General features: G+C 43.2%; 1 protein-coding gene across 1 annotated transcript in view; it reads right to left on the bottom strand.

The window, feature by feature from the left end:
- Positions 1-24097, bottom strand: part of sema3aa (sema domain, immunoglobulin domain (Ig), short basic domain, secreted, (semaphorin) 3Aa) — a 70505-nt gene that overhangs the window by 15259 nt on the left and 31149 nt on the right. The window contains exons 4-11 of the mRNA XM_031831409.1: positions 17657-17776; positions 16722-16815; positions 16485-16604; positions 13562-13704; positions 12253-12367; positions 12037-12106; positions 7785-7929; positions 6472-6691 (exon numbers count right to left, since the gene is read on the bottom strand). Coding sequence (XP_031687269.1) covers positions 6472-6691; positions 7785-7929; positions 12037-12106; positions 12253-12367; positions 13562-13704; positions 16485-16604; positions 16722-16815; positions 17657-17776 — 1027 coding nt within the window. The remainder of the gene's footprint in view (positions 1-6471; positions 6692-7784; positions 7930-12036; positions 12107-12252; positions 12368-13561; positions 13705-16484; positions 16605-16721; positions 16816-17656; positions 17777-24097) is intronic.

Here is a 24097-nt window from a genome sequence, read left to right as displayed (position 1 = left end):
GTCTATAACAGGAAACATACATCAGTATTCAGTTATCTCTCTGACTCTAACCACCTACAGGACCGTGCCCAGGTCCTCTACAACAGGAAACATACATCAGTATTCAGTTATCTCTCTGACTCTAACCACCTACAGGACCGTGCCCAGGTCTACAACAGGAAACATACATCAGTATTCAGTTATCTCTCTGACTCTAACCACCTACAGGACCGTGCCCAGGTCCTCTACAACAGGAAACATACATCAGTATTCAGTTATCTCTCTGACTCTAACCACCTACAGGACCGTGCCCAGGTCTACAACAGGAAACATACATCAGTATTCAGTTATCTCTCTGACTCTAACCACCTACAGGACCGTGCCCAGGTCTATAACAGGAAACATACATCAGTATTCAGTTATCTATCTGACTCTAACCACCTACAGGACCGTGCCCAGGTCTACAACAGGAAACATACATCAGTATTCAGTTATCTCTCTGACTCTAACCACCTACAGGACCGTGCCCAGGTCTACAACAGGAAACATACATCAGTATTCAGTTATCTCTCTGACTCTAACCACCTACAGGACCGTGCCCAGGTCTATAACAGGAAACATACATCAGTATTCAGTTATCTCTCTGACTCTAACCACCTACAGGACCGTGCCCAGGTCTACAACAGGAAACATACATCAGTATTCAGTTATCTCTCTGACTCTAACCACCTTCAGGACCGTGCCCAGGTCTACAACAGGAAACATACATCAGTATTCAGTTATCTCTCTGACTCTAACCACCTACAGGACCGTGCCCAGGTCCTCTACAACAGGAAACATACATCAGTATTCAGTTATCTCTCTGACTCTAACCACCTACAGGACCGTGCCCAGGTCTACAACAGGAAACATATATCAGTATTCAGTTATCTCTCTGACTCTAACCACCTACAGGACCGTGCCCAGGTCCTCTACAACAGGAAACATACATCAGTATTCAGTTATCTCTCTGACTCTAACCACCTACAGGACCGTGCCCAGGTCTACAACAGGAAACATACATCAGTATTCAGTTATCTCTCTGACTCTAACCACCTACAGGACCGTGCCCAGGTCCTCTACAACAGGAAACATACATCAGTATTCAGTTATCTCTCTGACTCTAACCACCTACAGGACCGTGCCCAGGTCTACAACAGGAAACATACATCAGTATTCAGTTATCTCTCTGACTCTAACCACCTACAGGACCGTGCCCAGGTCTATAACAGGAAACATACATCAGTATTCAGTTATCTATCTGACTCTAACCACCTACAGGACCGTGCCCAGGTCTACAACAGGAAACATACATCAGTATTCAGTTATCTCTCTGACTCTAACCACCTACAGGACCGTGCCCAGGTCTACAACAGGAAACATACATGAGTATTCAGTTATCTCTCTGACTCTAGCCACCTTCAGGACCATGCCCAGGTCTACAACAGGAAACATACATCAGTATTCAGTTATCTCTCTGACTCTAACCACCTACAGGACCGTGCCCAGGTCCTCTACAACAGGAAACATACATCAGTATTCAGTTATCTCTCTGACTCTAACCACCTACAGGACCGTGCCCAGGTCTACAACAGGAAACATACATCAGTATTCAGTTATCTCTCTGACTCTAACCACCTACAGGACCGTGCCCAGGTCCTCTACAACAGGAAACATACATCAGTATTCAGTTATCTCTCTGACTCTAACCACCTACAGGACCGTGCCCAGGTCTACAACAGGAAACATACATCAGTATTCAGTTATCTCTCTGACTCTAACCACCTACAGGACCGTGCCCAGGTCCTCTACAACAGGAAACATACATCAGTATTCAGTTATCTCTCTGACTCTAACCACCTTCAAGACCGTGCCCAGGTCTACAACAGGAAACATACATCAGTATTCAGTTATCTCTCTGACTCTAACCACCTACAGGACCGTGCCCAGGTCCTCTACAACAGGAAACATACATCAGTATTCAGTTATCTCTCTGACTCTAACCACCTACAGGACCGTGCCCAGGTCTACAACAGGAAACATACATCAGTATTCAGTTATCTCTCTGACTCTAACCACCTACAGGACCGTGCCCAGGTCCTCTACAACAGGAAACATACATCAGTATTCAGTTATCTCTCTGACTCTAACCACCTACAGGACCGTGCCCAGGTCTACAACAGGAAACATACATCAGTATTCAGTTATCTCTCTGACTCTAACCACCTACAGGACCGTGCCCAGGTCTATAACAGGAAACATACATCAGTATTCAGTTATCTATCTGACTCTAACCACCTACAGGACCGTGAACAGGTCTACAACAGGAAACATACATCAGTATTCAGTTATCTCTCTGACTCTAACCACCTACAGGACCGTGCCCAGGTCTACAACAGGAAACATACATCAGTATTCAGTTATCTCTCTGACTCAACCACCTACAGGACCGTGCCCAGGTCTATAACAGGAAACATACATCAGTATTCAGTTATCTCTCTGACTCTAACCACCTACAGGACCGTGCCCAGGTCTACAACAGGAAACATACATCAGTATTCAGTTATCTCTCTGACTCTAACCACCTTCAGGACCGTGCCCAGGTCTACAACAGGAAACATACATCAGTATTCAGTTATCTCTCTGACTCTAACCACCTACAGGACCGTGCCCAGGTCTACAACAGGAAACATACATCAGTATTCAGTTATCTCTCTGACTCTAACCACCTACAGGACCGTGCCCAGGTCTACAACAGGAAACATACATCAGTATGCAGTTATCTCTCTGACTCTAACCACCTACAGGACCGTGCCCAGGTCTACAACAGGAAACATACATCAGTATTCAGTTATCTCTCTGACTCTAACCACCTACAGGACCGTGCCCAGGTCTACAACAGGAAACATACATGAGTATTCAGTTATCTCTCTGACTCTAGCCACCTTCAGGACCGTGCCCAGGTCTACAACAGGAAACATACATCAGTATTCAGTTATCTCTCTGACTCTAACCACCTACAGGACCGTGCCCAGGTCCTCTACAACAGGAAACATACATCAGTATTCAGTTATCTCTCTGACTCTAACCACCTACAGGACCGTGCCCAGGTCTACAACAGGAAACATACATCAGTATTCAGTTATCTCTCTGACTCTAACCACCTACAGGACCGTGCCCAGGTCTATAACAGGAAACATACATCAGTATTCAGTTATCTATCTGACTCTAACCACCTACAGGACCGTGCCCAGGTCTACAACAGGAAACATACATCAGTATTCAGTTATCTCTCTGACTCTAACCACCTACAGGACCGTGCCCAGGTCTACAACAGGAAACATACATGAGTATTCAGTTATCTCTCTGACTCTAGCCACCTTCAGGACCGTGCCCAGGTCTACAACAGGAAACATACATCAGTATTCAGTTATCTCTCTGACTCTAACCACCTACAGGACCGTGCCCAGGTCCTCTACAACAGGAAACATACATCAGTATTCAGTTATCTCTCTGACTCTAACCACCTACAGGACCGTGCCCAGGTCTACAACAGGAAACATACATCAGTATTCAGTTATCTCTCTGACTCTAACCACCTACAGGACCGTGCCCAGGTCCTCTACAACAGGAAACATACATCAGTATTCAGTTATCTCTCTGACTCTAACCACCTTCAAGACCGTGCCCAGGTCTACAACAGGAAACATACATCAGTATTCAGTTATCTCTCTGACTCTAACCACCTACAGGACCGTGCCCAGGTCCTCTACAACAGGAAACATACATCAGTATTCAGTTATCTCTCTGACTCTAACCACCTACAGGACCGTGCCCAGGTCTACAACAGGAAACATACATCAGTATTCAGTTATCTCTCTGACTCTAACCACCTACAGGACCGTGCCCAGGTCTATAACAGGAAACATACATCAGTATTCAGTTATCTATCTGACTCTAACCACCTACAGGACCGTGCCCAGGTCTACAACAGGAAACATACATCAGTATTCAGTTATCTCTCTGACTCTAACCACCTACAGGACCGTGCCCAGGTCTACAACAGGAAACATACATCAGTATTCAGTTATCTCTCTGACTCTAACCACCTACAGGACCGTGCCCAGGTCTATAACAGGAAACATACATCAGTATTCAGTTATCTCTCTGACTCTAACCACCTACAGGACCGTGCCCAGGTCTACAACAGGAAACATACATCAGTATTCAGTTATCTCTCTGACTCTAACCACCTTCAGGACCGTGCCCAGGTCTACAACAGGAAACATACATCAGTATTCAGTTATCTCTCTGACTCTAACCACCTACAGGACCGTGCCCAGGTCTACAACAGGAAACATACATCAGTATTCAGTTATCTCTCTGACTCTAACCACCTACAGGACCGTGCCCAGGTCTACAACAGGAAACATACATCAGTATGCAGTTATCTCTCTGACTCTAACCACCTACAGGACCGTGCCCAGGTCTACAACAGGAAACATACATCAGTATTCAGTTATCTCTCTGACTCTAACCACCTACAGGACCGTGCCCAGGTCTACAACAGGAAACATACATGAGTATTCAGTTATCTCTCTGACTCTAGCCACCTTCAGGACCGTGCCCAGGTCTACAACAGGAAACATACATCAGTATTCAGTTATCTCTCTGACTCTAACCACCTACAGGACCGTGCCCAGGTCCTCTACAACAGGAAACATACATCAGTATTCAGTTATCTCTCTGACTCTAACCACCTACAGGACCGTGCCCAGGTCTACAACAGGAAACATACATCAGTATTCAGTTATCTCTCTGACTCTAACCACCTACAGGACCGTGCCCAGGTCCTCTACAACAGGAAACATACATCAGTATTCAGTTATCTCTCTGACTCTAACCACGTTCAGGACCGTGCCCAGGTCTATAACAGGAAACATACATCAGTATTCAGTTATCTCTCTGACTCTAACCACCTTCAGGACCGTGCCCAGGTCTACAACAGGAAACATACATCAGTATTCAGTTATCTCTCTGACTCTAGCCACCTACAGGACCGTGCCCAGGTCTATAACAGGAAACATACATCAGTATTCAGTTATCTCTCTGACTCTAACCACCTTCAAGACCGTGCCCAGGTCTACAACAGGAAACATACATCAGTATTCAGTTATCTCTCTGACTCTAACCACCTACAGGACCGTGCCCAGGTCCTCTACAACAGGAAACATACATCAGTATTCAGTTATCTCTCTGACTCTAACCACCTTCAGGACCGTGCCCAGGTCTATAACAGGAAACATACATCAGTATTCAGTTATCTCTCTTTCTCTAACCACCTTCAGGACCGGGCCCAGGTCTACAACAGGAAACATACATCAGTATTCAGTTATCTCTCTGACTCTAACCACCTACAGGACCGTGCCCAGGTCTATAACAGGAAACATACATCAGTATTCAGTTATCTCTCTGACTCTAACCACCTTCAGGACCGTGCCCAGGTCCTCTACAACAGGAAACATACATCAGTATTCAGTTATCTCTCTGACTCTAACCACCTTCAAGACCGTGCCCAGGTCTACAACAGGAAACATACATCAGTATTCAGTTATCTCTCTGACTCTAACCACCTACAGGACCGTGCCCAGGTCCTCTACAACAGGAAACATACATCAGTATTCAGTTATCTCTCTGACTCTAACCACCTTCAGGACCGTGCCCAGGTCTATAACAGGAAACATACATCAGTATTCAGTTATCTCTCTGACTCTAACCACCTTCAGGACCGTGCCCAGGTCTACAACAGGAAACATACATCAGTATTCAGTTATCTCTCTGACTCTAACCACCTACAGGACCGTGCCCAGGTCTATAACAGGAAACATACATCAGTATTCAGTTATCTCTCTGACTCTAACCACCTTCAGGACCGTGCCCAGGTCTACAACAGGAAACATACATCAGTATTCAGTTATCTTTCTGACTCTAACCACCTTCAGGACCGTGCACAGGTCTACAACAGGAAACATACATCAGTATTCAGTTATCTCTCTGACTCTAACCCCCTACAGGACCGTGCCCAGGTCTACAACAGGAAACATACATCAGTATTCAGTTATCTCTCTGACTCTAACCACCTACAGGATCGTGCCCAGGTCTATAACAGCACATTCAATACACTACAATATAACTGTTCAGTCACTCAAGGTCAAAAGAAGGAGGCAACGAATCCTTGCAGGATTTCCTTTTTATTGAAGTTGATGTCAAGGTGAACTTCGCTCAAGGGGACATTTGCTTGGCTTAGGTGCTCATGCAGCGTAACAACCTTGAGCACAAATCATAAATTCCCCCCCAAAAAACATGGACTTTTTTTAACGTAGCATTCAACCAGTTGGATTGCTAATTTTAAAAAAGGATCATCTAAAAATAAATGAATCATATCTCACTGACCTGTTCCAATGAACATGACGTCGTACTGTCCGTCCTCGGCCTCCACCTTGTCCACCACTAGCTGGGAGAACTGGTAGTCCACATCAGTCCTCACCACGATGGGACGACCCCCGATGGGGTGCACAGGGTTAAACATGGCCGGGTGGCCCCGCGCAAAGGTGATCACATCATCAGGGAGGTCCTTGGTGGAGTCAAAGCCCCCAAACGTTTTACTGGGGCACTATGAAGAACAAGAGGCTATAGGTCAGGTTTAATACATCTATGTGTCTGGAACTGAGGTCATAGCTGGTGCACTATGAAGGACAGGAGGTTCTAGAGTTAACAAGTCACATTTAATACATCTATGTGTCTGGAACTGAGGTCATAGCTGGTGCACTATGAAGAACAGGAGGTTCTAGAGTTAACATGTCACATTTAATACATCTATGTGTCTGGAACTGAGGTCATAGCTGGGGCACTATGAAGAACAGGAGGTTCTAGAGTTAACATGTCACATTTAATACATCTATGTGTCTGGAACTGAGGTCATAGCTGGGGCACTATGAAGAACAGGAGGTTCTAGAGTTAACAAGTCACATTTAATACATCTATGTGTCTGGAACTGAGGTCATAGCTGGGGCACTATGAAGAACAGGAGGTTCTAGAGTTAACAAGTCACATTTAATACATCTATGTGTCTGGAACTGAGGTCATAGCTGGTGCACTATGAAGAACAGGAGGTTCTAGAGTTAACAAGTCACATTTAATACATCTATGTGTCTGGAACTGAGGTCATAGCTGGGGCACTATGAAGAACAGGAGGTTCTAGAGTTAACAAGTCACATTTAATACATCTATGTGTCTGGAACTGAGGTCATAGCTGGGGCACTATGAAGAACAGGAGGTTCTAGAGTTAACAAGTCACATTTAATACATCTATGTGTCTGGAACTGAGGTCATAGCTGGGGCACTATGAAGAACAGGAGGTTCTAGAGTTAACAAGTCACATTTAATACATCTATGTGTCTGGAACTGAGGTCATATGTATTTCATGTTGAGCCGTGTTATAATAAGTAGGGAATATGGTTATTGAGGTTATTGTGATGAATACTAATGTTACGTTTTCCTTTCATAAGTCACCTATTACCTTGCTATAACTATTGATATTCATGACTTCTATAAAAGTTGACATGTGTGCCATCAGTCACTTGCCTCTTCCATACGTAAATATAGGTATCAGTTGTGAATTACTTGTATTTGTCTAAGTAGCAGTAGTAGCAGCTATGAGATGCTATAACTTGTCATAACCCCCATATGACCCCCCTGTGACTCACCGTGCCAGGGCGGGGGTAGGGCACCCTCCCCTGGAAGGGTACCCACTGGTAGGTGGGCCCATCTCGGTGGGCATAGGGACCCAGGAAGACCCTCCGGATGTCTGCCATGTTGTACATACACACTGCTGAGCCTTTGAATATGTTACTGTAGAGGGGGAGTAGGGAGGGAGGGAGAGAGGATGAGAAGAGAGGTAGAGGGAAAGAGGGAGAGAGGGAGAGGGAGAGAGAGAGGAGGGGGGGAGACTGTGAGACCCATAACCATCACAACATAAGACAATAACAATATCCAGGTCTGATATTAGAGCTGTAGAAGAGGACAGAATCAAAGCTCACCCTGACATACAACAGACAGACCAAGAACAATGTTGTCATAATTGAATGGAGAGGATGTCGGTTAGAAACATGGCTGTGATAGAATCCAGCTTCCAGAGAATGGACAGGAATTTAGGCCGGTTACCAACGAGCGAGACCGTAATTCACCCCTAATGGAACACAGTTGGAGTGAATGATGGGAATGCTGTGTTGCAGTATTCCACCACTGTAGGCTTTCCAATGGACAATTCCATCATTTGTTCCATGTGCTAAAGTGTATCTGTGTGAATCGTAGGGCTGGACAGAATCATTTACAAGAAATGGTTCAAGACCATAAAAATTCCTCTAGAATGAATTTAAACAAATCCATGTACTGCCATAAAATACAAAACAATACATTTGAATTGACTAGATGCACATAATAGTGATTATTTATGGACATGCAGTAGTTTATTGGTCCATCTGAAACTATATTCCCCTGTGGCTTGGGTAAAGTAGTGCACTGCGTTATACAGAGAATAGTATCACTTGAGATTAGAGCTGAGCGATGTGGAAAACCATCCATATCACCATAAATTGCCTGCATTGATGCAATAACGACAAATAGAACGTTACGTTTATAACAGCAGTGTTTAACCTTCTAATATTACAACCATTTCTTTGCAACATATTTCTTTGCAACATATTTCTTTGCAACATATTTCTTTGCAACATATTTCTTTGCAACATATTTCTTTGCAACATATTTCTTTGCAACATATTTCTTTGCAACATATTTCTTTGCAACAAGGCCTATTGAGCAAATGACACTCTGGAGGATCTGTCGTAGACTTGGGAAAAGCAGCTGCGATTCGGCGACCAGTGTGGCGAGTGCCGCTTGTTGTTGAGAAGCTTTCTTGACATTGACATAATGTTTACATCACATGGCTAACCTTTGTTTAACCAGCTAAACAGCTGCTCTTAGTGAAAATCTTTCTAAAACAGAAAACGGACACAATTCAATGGATATTAATCAACAAAGAGGTAAGAATATGTAAGCTATAAGAATATGTTGAAGGCTAGCTGCTCACTTTTGTGTCTGTGTGTGCAGGTATACCTCCCTCACCTCTTCAATGAATATCCCATAGGCCTCTACATTATGGATAAGATATGTGTATGAAAACCATTATCAAAACAGCTTTTTTCATTCACATTTACCACAAAAACCAAGGTATGAATACTGTCGTGGGCATGTTTTGTTGATCATCTGTATAATGACTATTTTTGGGATTCACAGACTTCACCCTCCCTACACCTCTGATGAATATAATAGGAAACCTGTTAGATCACCATGCACTGCAAAATCATTCTGGCTATGGATACAGGGAACATCATCACATTAACATCAACACGCCAGAGGATATACCCATTAGACTTGGGGCTCTGCTGGGAGTTTACCTCATATTTCGATTTATTCATTCTGCTTTGCTACTAAAATAATAATAAACACTGACAACTGCAATATTATGTTATTGTTCTTATTGTTATGCATATTGTTATTATTATTAATAATAATAATAATAACAATATCAATAATGACAATAGGGGAGGGGAGTTAGTTCAAAAATGTACCCCAAAAGGTTCTTCAAAAGGTTATTTGAGGAACCATTAAAAGGGGTTGTTAAAAAGGGTTATTTGAAGAACCCCTTTAAAGGGGTTCCCCGACAGTTTCAATTTGAAGAAACCCTAAAGGATACTCCAGGAACCTTTTATTTTTAGAGTGTACAGCGCAAACTGATCTGGGACCTTGGCTATAAAGCACTAACTGGTCTGGGACCTTGGCTATAAAGCACTAACTGGTCTGGGACCTTGGCTATAAAGCACAACCTGGTTTGGGACCTTTTCCCATAAGGCACAAACTGGTCTGGGACCTTGGCTATAAAGCACTAACTGGTCTGGGACCTTGGCTATAAAGCACAACCTGGTCTGGGACCTTTTCCTACAAGGCACAAACTGGTCTGGGACCTTTTGCTATAAAGCACAAACTGATCTGGGACCTTTTGCTATAAATCTCAAACTGATCTGGGACCTTGGCTATTCAGAACAAACTGATCTGGGACCTTAGCTATACAGTACAAACTGATCTGGGACCAGGCTAGCATATTGTGACAATGACTATAGGAGTTGGCTATACAGCACAAACTGATCTGGGACCAGGCTAGCAGTGATGTGGGTGGTATAGGAGCATCTGTCCACCCAGAACCCCAGATATCAGTAAACCACTAAAGATTAATGGAGGAGCTTTTGTCAAATGTTAATTAGGGAGAAATGCAATTAACCGCTGGGCATACACAAACACTCTAATCCCTGACACGCCTGGAGGTTGGACAGACACTAGTGCAGGTGGAATACACACACACCACTGGTATCAGTACCATCGATCTATCAGCAGCAGCAGCCTATGGGCCTCATTAAGTGGAATATTAAAAGCCAGTCCCCTGAATCCCCGGCTCTATTCATCTCTGAAACAGGCCACTTACAAAAACAATTAAACCAGTCTAATTCCTCAAAGCCTGTAATTGAATTTTCAAGTGCTGTGTTACACTGCATGCATTAGAGATGGTGGAGAGGCACAGACCTGCACAGTGATTGGTTAAACAAAATGATGAGCCTGTTTTGTTAACGAGCTTGGCCTCTCCCTCTCTCTCCCTCCCCCCTCTCTCTCTCTCTCTCTCTCTCTCCCTCTCTCCCCCCCCCCTCTCTCCACTCACATCTCCCCCCCCCCCCCCTCTCTCTTCTCATTTTCTCTGTACTCATTCTTATTATTAGGTCTGTGATTAATGATGAAGTGTTTGTCCTAATCGTGCGGCGGCGGCTCCAGACAATGCCGCTCGAACATGGCACGCCGAACGCCGCCAGCCGCCTAATCCATCATCTGAAGAAGCCCCCATCGCCAACATTGTTTTTCGCCTCAAGCCGCTTTTAACTCGCTTATTTAATCTCGCACTGCCCAACAGTGTGTACAGTACAATAGAACCACGGCTCTGGAGGCTACCCCTGTCGAGGTTTGAGCGTCGGCCAGGGAGAGGGAGACGTTCCCTGGGGAGCGAGGATTGTGTCCCCCCTCCCCCACCCCACTACCTCTCCACCACTTAATCAGATTTAGCTCCGAGGTTCCACAGAGTTTTACAATGAAAGGGGACAGGTAGCAGAGAATGGGGAAGAGGATTAAAGGGAGGTAAGACAAGGTGATGTCTGGCCACCTGGAAGAGGATTAAAGGGATTTTCAATCTGAGGAGGAGGTAAGACAAGGTGATGTCTGGCCACCTGGAAGAGGATTAAAGAGATTTTCAATCTGAGGAGGAGGTAAAACAAGGTGATGTCTGGCCACCTGGAAGATGATTAAAGGGATTTTCAATCTGAGGAGGAGGTAAGACAAGGTGATGTCTGGCCACCTGGAAGAGGATTAAAGGGATTTTCAATCTGAGGAGGAGGTAAGACAAGGTGATGTCTGGCCACCTGGAAGAGGATTAAAGGGATTTTCAATCTGAGGAGGAGGTAAGACAAGGTGATGTCTGGCCACCTGGAAGAGGATTAAAGGGATTTTCAATCTGAGGAGGAGGTAAGACAAGGTGATGTCTGGCCACCTGGAAGAGGATTAAAGGGATTTTGAATCTGAGGAGGAGGTAAGACAAGGTGATGTCTGGCCACCTGGAAGAGGATTAAAGGAGGCAAAAAGGATTTTTCTAAAGGATTGTTTAGGGATTACAGAAAGAGAGAGAGAGGACAGTAGAGATATGAGCTTTGTGTGTTTTAATAATTTGTCTAGAATGGTTTCACTGTTATACAGTACAGATCCCCTAGCAAACATAGCACATGCGTACTATGATCAATAGTAGTAGTATTGAATACACACAAGGGCACAGTAGGTTTTATGAATCATAAATATCTAGATCATTACCTAGAAGTTGTGAAGACAGCATAGATCACTGGGTTCTTAGGATCTTTGGAGCTCATCAGAAAGACATCCTCTGAAACACATAGAAACCACATCGGGACATTAGCACAACCATCCCAACATCATACAGTGTTTCAATGAAACGATGCTACCATACGTACCCCTCTCGGGTATAAAGTACCCACAGAGAGGCTCACATACACACACGCAGTTCCTTACGCAGCTCGTCGAAGTGTGTGTCGATGCCGTTGAGGCCTGGCACTGAGCAGGTCAGTCTGGCCTTGAGGAAGGTGGTCCACTTATTGACCAGACTCCTGTGACCTCCCAGGTCATTCTGCAGGGACAGACACACACAAACACACACACACACGTTACACACACAAATAAATACACACACGCTACTCACACAAACACATACACGTTACACACACAAATAAACAAACACACGTTACACACACAAACACACACGTTACACACACACAATACACACACACCTTACACACACACCTTACACACACAAACACACACATTACACACACTCACAATACACACACAAATAAACACACACCTTACACACACAAACACACATACGTTACACACACAGATAGTCTACAGACAGGCATGAAAATCCTAATATAATACTTGTGTGGATTCAGCTTTGATACTGGGGAACATCTGTGTATGTGACATATTTCTGTGTCCCTGTGAATGGAACTGTGTGTGTGAGAGTTTAACATGTCCATGATGTGTGTGTGAGTTTAACATGTCCATGATGTGTGTGTGAGTTTAACATGTCCATGATGTGTGTGTGAGTTTAATATATCCATGATGTGTGTGTGAGTTTAATATATCCATGATGTGTGTGAGAGTTTAATATATCCATGATGTGTGTGAGAGTTTAATATATCCATGATGTGTGTGAGAGTTTAATATATCCATGATGTGTGTGAGAGTTTAATATATCCATGATGTGTGTGAGAGTTTAATATATCCATGATGTGTGTGAGAGTTTAATATATCCATGATGTGTGTGAGAGTTTAATATATCCATGATGTGTGTGTGAGTTTAACATGTCCATGATGTGTGTGAGAGTTTAATATATCCATGATGTGTGTGTGAGTTTAACATGTCCATGATGTGTGTGTGAGTTTAATATATCCATGATGTGTGTGTGAGTTTAACATGTCCATGATGTGTGTGAGAGTTTAATATATCCATGATGTGTGTGTGAGTTTAACATGTCCATGATGTGTGTGTGAGTTTAATATATCCATGATGTGTGTGTGAGTTTAACATGTCCATGATGTGTGTGAGAGTTTAATATATCCATGATGTGTGTGAGAGTTTAACATGTCCATGATGTGTGTGAGAGTTTAATATATCCATGATGTGTGTGTGAGTGCATGCTAGTTTGTTTCAGTGTGTTTTGTGTGCGTGTCCATGCGTCCATGTGTGTTTGCGTGTCTGTCTGTGCATGCCAGTGTGTGCATGGGATGCTTGTGTGTGTGTTTGTGTGTGTGTTGTTACCTTACACAGTTGTCCTATGCGGGCAATAGTGGCCTTGCCAGTGTGTTCTCCGTCCATGGCGTTCTCTTTGAAGAAGAGGAAGATCTTATCATCCTCAGGGTTGTCACTCTCTGGGATCAGGTTTACACCTACAAACCTGGGGTCTGACACACACACACACACACACACACACACACACACACACACACACACACACACACACACACACACACACACACACACGTTAACAAATACACGGGTACAAACACACACACGCACGCACACACACACACACACACACACACACACACACACACACACACACACACACACACACACACACACACACACACACACACGTTAACAAATACACGGGTACAAACACACACGCGCACACACACACACACACGAACTGCTTACAGACATGATCAAACATTTCAACACATATGTGCAAACACAGATACATGAGCACGCAAACAAACACCAGCTTGATAAACAAACAATGACTAATTTTCACCAGGGCTTAACCATGAAACCCTCATATCCACATTAAACCAACCGCTATTTAATTCCACCATGTCCTCCATCCTCCAGTCCTCCATAACCCCTATTAGAAGACACCTCCAACCTCCAGTCCTCCATAACCCCTATTAGAAGACACCTCCAGTCCTCCATAACCCCTATTAGAAGACACCTCCATCCTCCATAACCCCTAATAGAAGACACCTCCAGTCCTCCATAACCCCTATTAGAAGACACCTCCATCCTCCAGTCCTCCATAACCCCTATTAGAAGACACCTCCATCCTCCAGTCCTCCATAACCCCTATTAGAAGACACCTCCATCCTCCATCCTCCATAACCCCTATTAGAAGACACCTCCATCCTCCAGTCCTCCATAACCCCTATTAGAAGATACCTCCATCCTCCAGTCCTCCATAACCCCTATTAGAAGACACCTCCATCCTCCAGTCCTCCATAACCCCTATTAGAAGACACCTCCATCCTCCAGTCCTCCATAACCCCTTTTTAGAAGACACCTCCAAACAAACACATATGACTCTGATTCTATGTAATATACACTTCAGAATGTGTAACAAATGGCACCGTATTCCCTATATAGTGCACTTCTACATAGGGAATAGGGTGCCATTTGGGACACAGCCCTAATACATCGATTGCAGATTTCGGAGTGCGAGGAAATCAAACTCCTAAATAACTTGAGCCAAGAGCCTAGGGCTTGAATATCCCCAGCTAGAGGGATAGAGCTCTTTACGGAAAACTGATCTGGGAGCAGTCAGTCATGGAGGCGTCGGCACGGGAAAGGAGAGGTGGCGTTCCGCCAACCCAACTAAGTTAGAGAGAGAGCAACAAGCGGGGCAGTGTTATGGTGGCGGTAAGCTCCACACACACACACACACACACACACACACACACACACACACACACACACACACACACACACACACACTGACACACACGCACACTGACACACACACGCACAAGGGTGCGAACATATTTGGCCACAACTGTATATACACACACACTCACACAATACAGGATGTGGCTGTGAAAAGGGAGACCCCTGGCCAAAGCAGGACCTTTACGCTGCCAGATTTATACTGTCTCCATGTGGGTGAGAGTCCCAAACACAGATATGCAAGTACACACACACACACACGCACACACACAGACATTTAATAAATGCACAGTGCGCGAGCAGACGGATGCACACATAGACACACCCCCCCCCCCCCCCCCCCCCCCCCCAAACACGCACACACACACACCACAACGGCTGCACTCATGCCATTCAATACATTTAATGTCGGACAAAGGCCACTTCATTGGTCGTGGGCTTAACTATAAACCCAAGTTAGGAGTGTTAACAGATCGGGAGGATGTGTAAATAAATGTCTGCCACAGTCTGTCTGGCCAACCTAGGGTCTGAATCCTTCTGAAGTGCATACCTATTCACATAGCCATTAAGGATTCTCTCTGAAGTAGGAACGCCATGCTTGCCATTCATACTAGTCTAGAGTCTAGAATAGAAAAGAATCCATTCTGGTAATCCCCAAATTACAATAACCAGAGAGGATTTATCCGGAGCCAGTGGATGGAGAAGCCAACAGACAATAGGAGGATTAAGGTGAGAAGATTACCTTTTGGGTAAATCGCTCTTTCTGAATGTGTCACGGCATTCATCACCATGGAGTGGGTTTGGGGGGGTTCACTGTTCTGTGAATGGGAGGTGGGGCTGTAAAGGGGTGGTGGTGGGTTGAAATTTGACGTCGCTGCCGGAAAACAGCTGAGGGGATTAACTCCATGGGAAAGAATATGGACTCCGGGGGAAAAAAACATAAATTGACCTTTTGTGCGGCAGCCATTAAATCCTTGGCTATGCAGGCAGAGTGACAGAGTGAGGGCTCCTCTCTTTCCCATCCCTGGCTAATCTCACCAGCACCAGCAGCCACACACATTCATACACACACTGACTTTATGAATGGGATCTGATATCTATGTCTGTCTTTGAATGGGAATCATCAGAGACACTCACGGCTTATAGATAGGACTAAGCTCTGTCTGACAGCTATTTAAACCAATGAATGGCGTCCTCTCGCCAATTGACCAATGAGAAGGTTCCTTTGATGCGCTTTAAAGGATTAAGTGTATCATGTCTATATTATACTATCAAGAGCCCCCTCTCCTATCGACCAATAAAAAGGGCTGATTCATATCATTTCAGCCAATAAAGGTTGTTGCCTACTGTCTCATATCATCAACGGTTCCCTCTTGTTCATTTCAATTAGTTATACCTCTGCAAATACAATTTAATCAGAAGTGTCTTATTTGATTTCTCCCTTGGAAAATAGCTTTTTGCTTTAATGTGATCGAGCTGTATAATAAAGAATAAATGAAGAAGATATTAAATCACTGTGTTGTACCATTGAGCCATCTAGAGTCATGTTGCTCAGTCCTGATAGGATGATGCTCCCCGAGGGTTCGGAAGATGGCAAAGTCCCTTCCCATGAAGTCTGCCGATGTGCCAGAGTACAGCTCCCCATCTGCCAACCAGAAACCAGGGTCAGCAACAAGCAGCCAATGAGATTAGAGATGTTAAGTGTCAGGAAGTCCACTGCCAAACTCCAACCAATCACAAGTGGGATTAGAGTCAGACTCACCTAACATGATGGACGCAGAGAGCATCTTGGGGTCGTAGGGGCTTTTCCCCCGGCCGTTCTCGAAGTGGGACGACTCCAGTCGAAAGATGTTGTCCTGAAGGGAAAGATCAGTGTTCAAGAATAGTCCGTAGGAAACCCATCTAGAACATTCCAAAACAACACGCAAATGACACAAAAGTTGCTCACTATATAAGGAATAGTGTCATATTAGTGCACTACAGAAGGAATATGGTTTGCAAGAAGTTCACTAAATGGGGAATAGTGTGTCAAATTAGTGCACTTGATGGGTAACAGTGTGTCATTAGAGACCTGAAACACGTACTGTGGAGTAGAGCTGTACCTTATTGACCCTTGTAGATGTATATTAATAACTGACAGACCCCGTCAATCTATGTAAAATAGCACCATGGTATACACACACACACACACACACACAAACACACACACACACACACACACACACACACACACACACACACACACACACACACACACACACACACACACACACACACACACACACACACACACACACACACACACACACACACACACACACACTCACACTCACACTCACACTCACACACACAGAACCCATTATATTAATGCAGGACAAGATAGTGATTTCCCCCCCTTTCCACAGTTGAACAGTTACACTGTGTGGGTTCATTGATTAAGCTGTATCTGCTTATCAAGATGATTGATTCAACTGTTGTGTGGGAGAACGATTTCCGCTTGTTAATGTGGGCCTGTGTAATGAGCTTTTTCCCCCACTTTGCACAAATGAAATCATTGATTAGAAACACTGAATGAGTGGGAAATAGTCACACCAGAAAATAATGATCTAGTCCCTTGTCTTGGTGCAATTTAGATTCTATTGGAGGTTAGAGGGGGTGGTGTGTGTGTGTGTGTGTGTGTGTGTTGTTGCCCCTTACCTCTGCCCGTTTGCCCATCTCCAGGTAGGCACAGATGGGGTGGAAGGCCCCTGTACCACAGATATACAGGTGGGTGGAGTTGTAGGGTTGGAGCACTCGGATGAAGTTGGAACACTCTTTCTGACAGGAGATGAGAGACAAACACCTCATCAACATCTCATCAACTTGGGCTCCCGAGTGGCACAGCGGTCTAAGGCACTGCATCTCAGTGCTAGAGGTGTCACTACTGACCCTGGTTTGATTCCAGTCTGTATCACAACTGGCCATGATTGTCTCATAGGGACTCTAACCCGGCCAAACCCTGGGTTAGTAAATAAGAATTTGTTGTTAACTGACTTGCCTAGTTAAATAAAGGTTCAATAAAGGTTTATAAAAAATAAATTAAAAAAACACTTGATCAGTTTCAAACTCTCAAACAAACAACACTCACATGTTAAAGCTGGAATCCTTAATGATGTAACAGCCATGTCTGTTTGAGATATTACAACAACAAAGAAGTTACTGGAAACAGAAGAGCACAGTATGTACTGCTATTTGTTTTTCCTTGCTGCATGACTCTCCTCAGCTCGGCAACAAAAACAACAACGGTGGTGGGGCCAGTGGCGCTGTTTCCCCGTCCTGCGGAGTCCATCTTTAAGTGTCCACATAGCATCTAGCATTTATTGTATCTGTGTAATTATATACAGCTACAACTAAGCAAATTAAGCAACGATTAAGTTAATATGCTAGTAACTACTTCGAACCAAAGTTTGTCCAGTTTTGCTGATTGCAGTTCAATCGTTATTTTAACTACCTTATCTGCAGTTATCTTGATCAGCTGAGCTACCACATTCTGCCTACCAAAGTAGCTCTAGAATACAGAGGTAACTACAGGACATAGTGAGGACAATATGTCTGCGCGCTCCAGCTGTCTTAAAGTGCTGTAGGTGCAACCTAAAACAACTTCAGATTTGATCACTCCAGGCATAAGTAAGACTTGGTGGTTGGCGCTACTGGAAAGCTCCTGCAATCTGAAGGAGGAGTTTCCAGGTCCCGTTGCTGTGGTAAATTGCTTGTGAAATGAAGTGGCATTCAGTTTTGCTGAAGGAAATGCCACCTGTGAGCTAAATCAGGCCATGACTGTGTCCTAAATGCAGCCCGTTCCCTCTACAGTACACTCTGTTTGAGCAGGGCCCATAGGTAGACCCAGAGGTCATATGGTGCCATTTTGGATGCATCCCATGTTCACATCAGATCTCTAATGATCCGTCCGTCCGTCCGTCCGTGTTTCCATGTGTGTGTCCGTCCGTGTGTGTGTGTGTGTGTCCATCCACCTGTCCATCCGTAGGAGTTTGTGCGTGTGTGTTTGTGTGTGTGTCCGTCCGTTCGTCCGTCAGTGTGTGTGTATTCACGTCAGATCTGTAGTGATCCATCTGGTTGAATTTACTGAAGGTATTTGGACTCCCAGCCTCAGCACATGTGGATAGTCCCAGTGCTGGGAGACGGTTTATGCTAACCCTAATGAATGGGATTAGTTCATGTTCTAGCCCTCTGGTAAGTCTTCTACAGGGTTCAGTAGGGTACACACATGCTAAAAAGATGAAGGCACGATTCGTTGATGAGGAATACACACCTTTAGTTGACTGACACACACACACAGAAACACACAGACACACAGACACAAAGCCCATTCCAGGTTAATACACACACACACACACACGCATCTCTTTCCCGGGTCATTAAGAAAATAAATACGGACCTTCTGTGTCAATAAAAATCCTAAACCGAAGGTTTATGTTCCATCTGCACAGAGCCACCTCTAGTCTCAGGGATGCTAACTGCTCAGGCTTCCCTGTCCCTCACAGCAATGAGACATTACATGTATTTCCTTGCTCCGCTAATAAGTAGGCCAGGACAGTGGAAGGGGCAAAAATATTTGTTTAAAGGCTGATAGTTCAACAGATAAGAGAAAATAGCAAATAAACCATTCACGGAGTAAATCACTCAAAAGTTACACGAACGTAGTGTGGAACCTGTTTCCACCATAAGGTCTTCCTCTGTCAAAATGAAATGCCAAGATCGGGAATAATTAGCCATGTTGTGTAAAGGCTGCTAAAAGTCATTGATATCTAACTGGACAGGTTTGAAGGATATCAACCTTGAGTTAAACTTCACTGTCAACCCAGGATATTATCACTAACCCATAGTCACAACAACAGGTCAACCCAGGATATTATCACTAAACATTGTCATAACAACAGGTCACCCCAGGATATTATCAGTAACCCATAGTCACAACAACAGGTCACCCCAGGATATTATCACTAACCCATAGTCACAACAACAGGTCACCCCAGGATATTATCACTAACCCATAGTCACAACAACAGGTCACCCCAGGATATTATCACTAACCCATAGTCACAACAACAGGTCTACCCAGGATATGACCAGTAACCCATAGTCACAACAACAGGTCACCCCAGGATATTATCACTAACCCATAGTCACAACAACAGGTCACCCCAGGATATGACCAGTAACCCATAGTCACAACAACAGGTCACCCCAGGATATGACCAGTAACCCATAGTCACAACAACAGGTCACCCCAGGATATGACCAGTAACCCATAGTCACAACAACAGGTCTACCCAGGATATGACCAGTAACCCATAGTCACAACAACAGGTCACCCCAGGATATGACCAGTAACCCATAGTCACAACAACAGGTCACCCCAGGATATGACCAGTAACCCATAGTCACAACAACAGGTCACCCCAGGATATTATCACTAACCCATAGTCACAACAACAGGTCACCCCAGGATATTATCACTAACCCATAGTCACAACAACAGGTCACCCCAGGATATTATCACTAACCCATAGTCACAACAACAGGTCAACCCAGGATATTATCAGTAACCCATAGTCACAACAACAGGTCACCCCAGGATATTAACACTAACCCATAGTCACAACAACAGGTCACCCCAGGATATTATCACTAACCCATAGTCACAACAACAGGTCACCCCAGGATATTATCACTAACCCATAGTCACAACAACAGGTCAACCCAGGATATTATCACTAAACATTGTCATAACAACAGGTCACCCCAGGATATTATCAGTAACCCATAGTCACAACAACAGGTCACCCCAGGATATTATCACTAACCCATAGTCACAACAACAGGTCACCCCAGGATATTATCACTAACCCATAGTCACAACAACAGGTCACCCCAGGATATTATCACTAACCCATAGTCACAACAACAGGTCTACCCAGGATATGACCAGTAACCCATAGTCACAACAACAGGTCACCCCAGGATATTATCACTAACCCATAGTCACAACAACAGGTCACCCCAGGATATTATCACTAACCCATAGTCACAACAACAGGTCTACCCAGGATATGACCAGTAACCCATAGTCACAACAACAGGTCACCCCAGGATATTATCACTAACCCATAGTCACAACAACAGGTCTACCCAGGATATGACCAGTAACCCATAGTCACAACAACAGGTCACCCCAGGATATTATCACTAACCCATAGTCACAACAACAGGTCAACCCAGGATATTATCAGTAACCCATAGTCACAACAACAGGTCACCCCAGGATATTATCACTAACCGATAGTCACAACAACAGGTCACCCCAGGATATGACCAGTAACCCATAGTCACAACAACAGGTCACCCCAGGATATTATCAGTAACCCATAGTCACAGCAACAGGTCACCCCAGGATATTATCACTAACCCATAGTCACAACAACAGGTCACCCCAGGATATTTTCAGTAACCCATAGTCACAACAACAGGTCACCCCAGGATATTATCACTAACCCATAGTCACAACAACAGGTCACCCCAGGATATTATCACTAATCCATAGTCACAACAACAGGTCACCCCAGGATATTATCAGTAACCCATAGTCACAACAACAGGTCACCCCAGGATATTATCAGTAACCCATAGTCACAACAACAGGTCACCCCAGGATATTATCAGTAACCCATAGTCACAACAACAGGTCACCCCAGGATATTATCAGTAACCTATAGTCACAACAACAGGTCACCCCAGGATATTATCAGTAACCCATAGTCACAACAACAGGTCAACCCAGGATATTATCAGTAACCCATAGTCACAACAACAGGTCACCCGAGGATATTATCAGTAACCCATAGTCACAACAACAGGTCACCTCCCACATTACAAGTATTTCTGTGGTTAGACCAAACCAACCAGCTCTAAACCCAGATATGCTCCACAACCTTTTATGGTTCACAACCATGACCGTTACAAGGGTTACTTGTGTGAAAGTCTTCTTAATGACTTTCCCTTATGGGCTTCCTAACATTCCCGCAACGTTCCGGCAACAACAGGGAAGAAGCAATGTCTTCCTCCATCATTCTCACATCGCTATTATATACATTGTAAACTGTCTCATTAATCATCTTACTGACAGAGATGTTTAGATTTTCTCATGGTCATTAGACTAATTTCCAGACAGGCATTTTGTGTCTCCGTGCGTGTTTGTGTGTGTGTGTGTGTGTGTGTGTGTGTGTAATATTGAGTGCATGTTGTGTGTGTGCCACTGACAGACATTTACTCAGCCTAGTCAGACATGCTACTCTGCAATTTTCAGGGTGAAAAATGACTTCTCTACACACAAACTGTGTCGTTACCTGAATACCACTGCATCCTCTGGGGAGAGAAGGGTCATTATTGGGAATAACTGATTACTTTCCCTTGAAAGGAGGGGGAATTAGTAGGCAGCTTTGTTTAAGGTAGATGGTTGACTGTGTTTTGAGAGCACACAGTGAACCTAACATGCAACAGTCTGCAGATACAACTATAACTTCTGAAGTAAATGAGAATCATTTCTCACTCTGCACAACATTTTCTGCATCACTTGTCTGTTAGGGCTGGGATTTGCCAAGGACCTCACAACATGATATTTAGGTATATTTAGGATTTAGGTGCTGAAATTATATGTAGTGTGATTCTATATGTGGTGTGATTCTACATGTATAGTGATTATATATGTAGTGTGATTCTACATGTGGTGTGATTCTATATGTATAGTGATTATATATGTAGTGTGATTCTATATGTATAGTGATTATATATGTATAGTGATTCTATATGTATAGTGATTCTATATGTATAGTGATTCTATATGTATAGTGATTCTATATGTAGTGTGATTCTATATGTATAGTGATTCTATATGTAGTGTGATTCTATATGTATAGTGATTCTATATGTATAGTGATTCTATATGTATAGTGATTCTATATGTAGTGTGATTCTATATGTATAGTGATTATATATGTAGTGTGATTCTATATGTATAGTGATTCTATATGTATAGTGATTCTATATGTATAGTGATTCTATATGTATAGTGATTCTATATGTATAGTGATTCTATATGTAGTGTGATTCTATATGTATAGTGATTCTATATGTAGTGTGATTCTATATGTAGTGTGATTCTATGTATAGTGATTCTATATGTAATGTGATTCTATATGTATAGTGATTCTATATGTATAGTGATTCTATATGTATTGTGATTCTATATGTATAGTGATTCTATATGTATAGTGATTCTATATGTATAGTGATTCTATATGTATAGTGATTCTATATGTATAGTGATTCTATATGTAGTGTGATTATATATGTATTGTGATTCTATATGTAGTGTGATTCTATATGTAGTGTGATTCTATATGTAGTGTGATTCTAAATGTATTGTGATTCTATATGTAGTGTGATTATATAGGTATTGTGATTATATATGTAGTGTGATAATATATGTATTGTGATTCTAAATGTATTGTGATTCTATATGTAGTGTGATTCTATATGTAGTGTGATTATATATGTATTGTGATTCTAAATGTATTGTGATTCTATATGTATTGTGATTCTATATGTAATGTGATTCTAAATGTATTGTGATTCTATATGTAATGTGATTCTATATGTAGTGTGATTCTATATGTAGTGTGATTATATATGTATTGTGATTCTATATGTAATGTGATTCTAAATGTAGTGTGATTCTATATGTAGTGTGATTATATATGTATTGTGATTCTAAATGTAGTGTGATTATATATGTAGTGTGATTATATATGTAGTGTGATTATATATGTAGTGTGATTCTAAATGTATTGCGATTCGATACTTTGATTTTAACATTTTGCCTTCAGAAAGTATTTATACCCCTTGACTTATTCCACATTTTAATGTGTAATAGCCTGAATTCCAAATTTATTAAATTGACACAATACCACATAATGAACCCCAAGTTTACATTTTGTTTTATTGAAAATAAAATTAAGAAATATCTAATTTACATAAGTATTCACACCCCTGAGTCAATACTTTGTAGAAGCACCTTTAGCA

The sequence above is a fragment of the Oncorhynchus kisutch genome, linkage group LG9 (assembly GCF_002021735.2).
Source record: "Oncorhynchus kisutch isolate 150728-3 linkage group LG9, Okis_V2, whole genome shotgun sequence".
In the NCBI taxonomy this organism is placed as follows: Eukaryota; Metazoa; Chordata; class Actinopteri; order Salmoniformes; family Salmonidae; genus Oncorhynchus; species Oncorhynchus kisutch.
The sequence above is the reverse complement of the archived record's forward strand: the minus strand, read 5'-3'. Positions and strand labels throughout refer to the sequence as shown.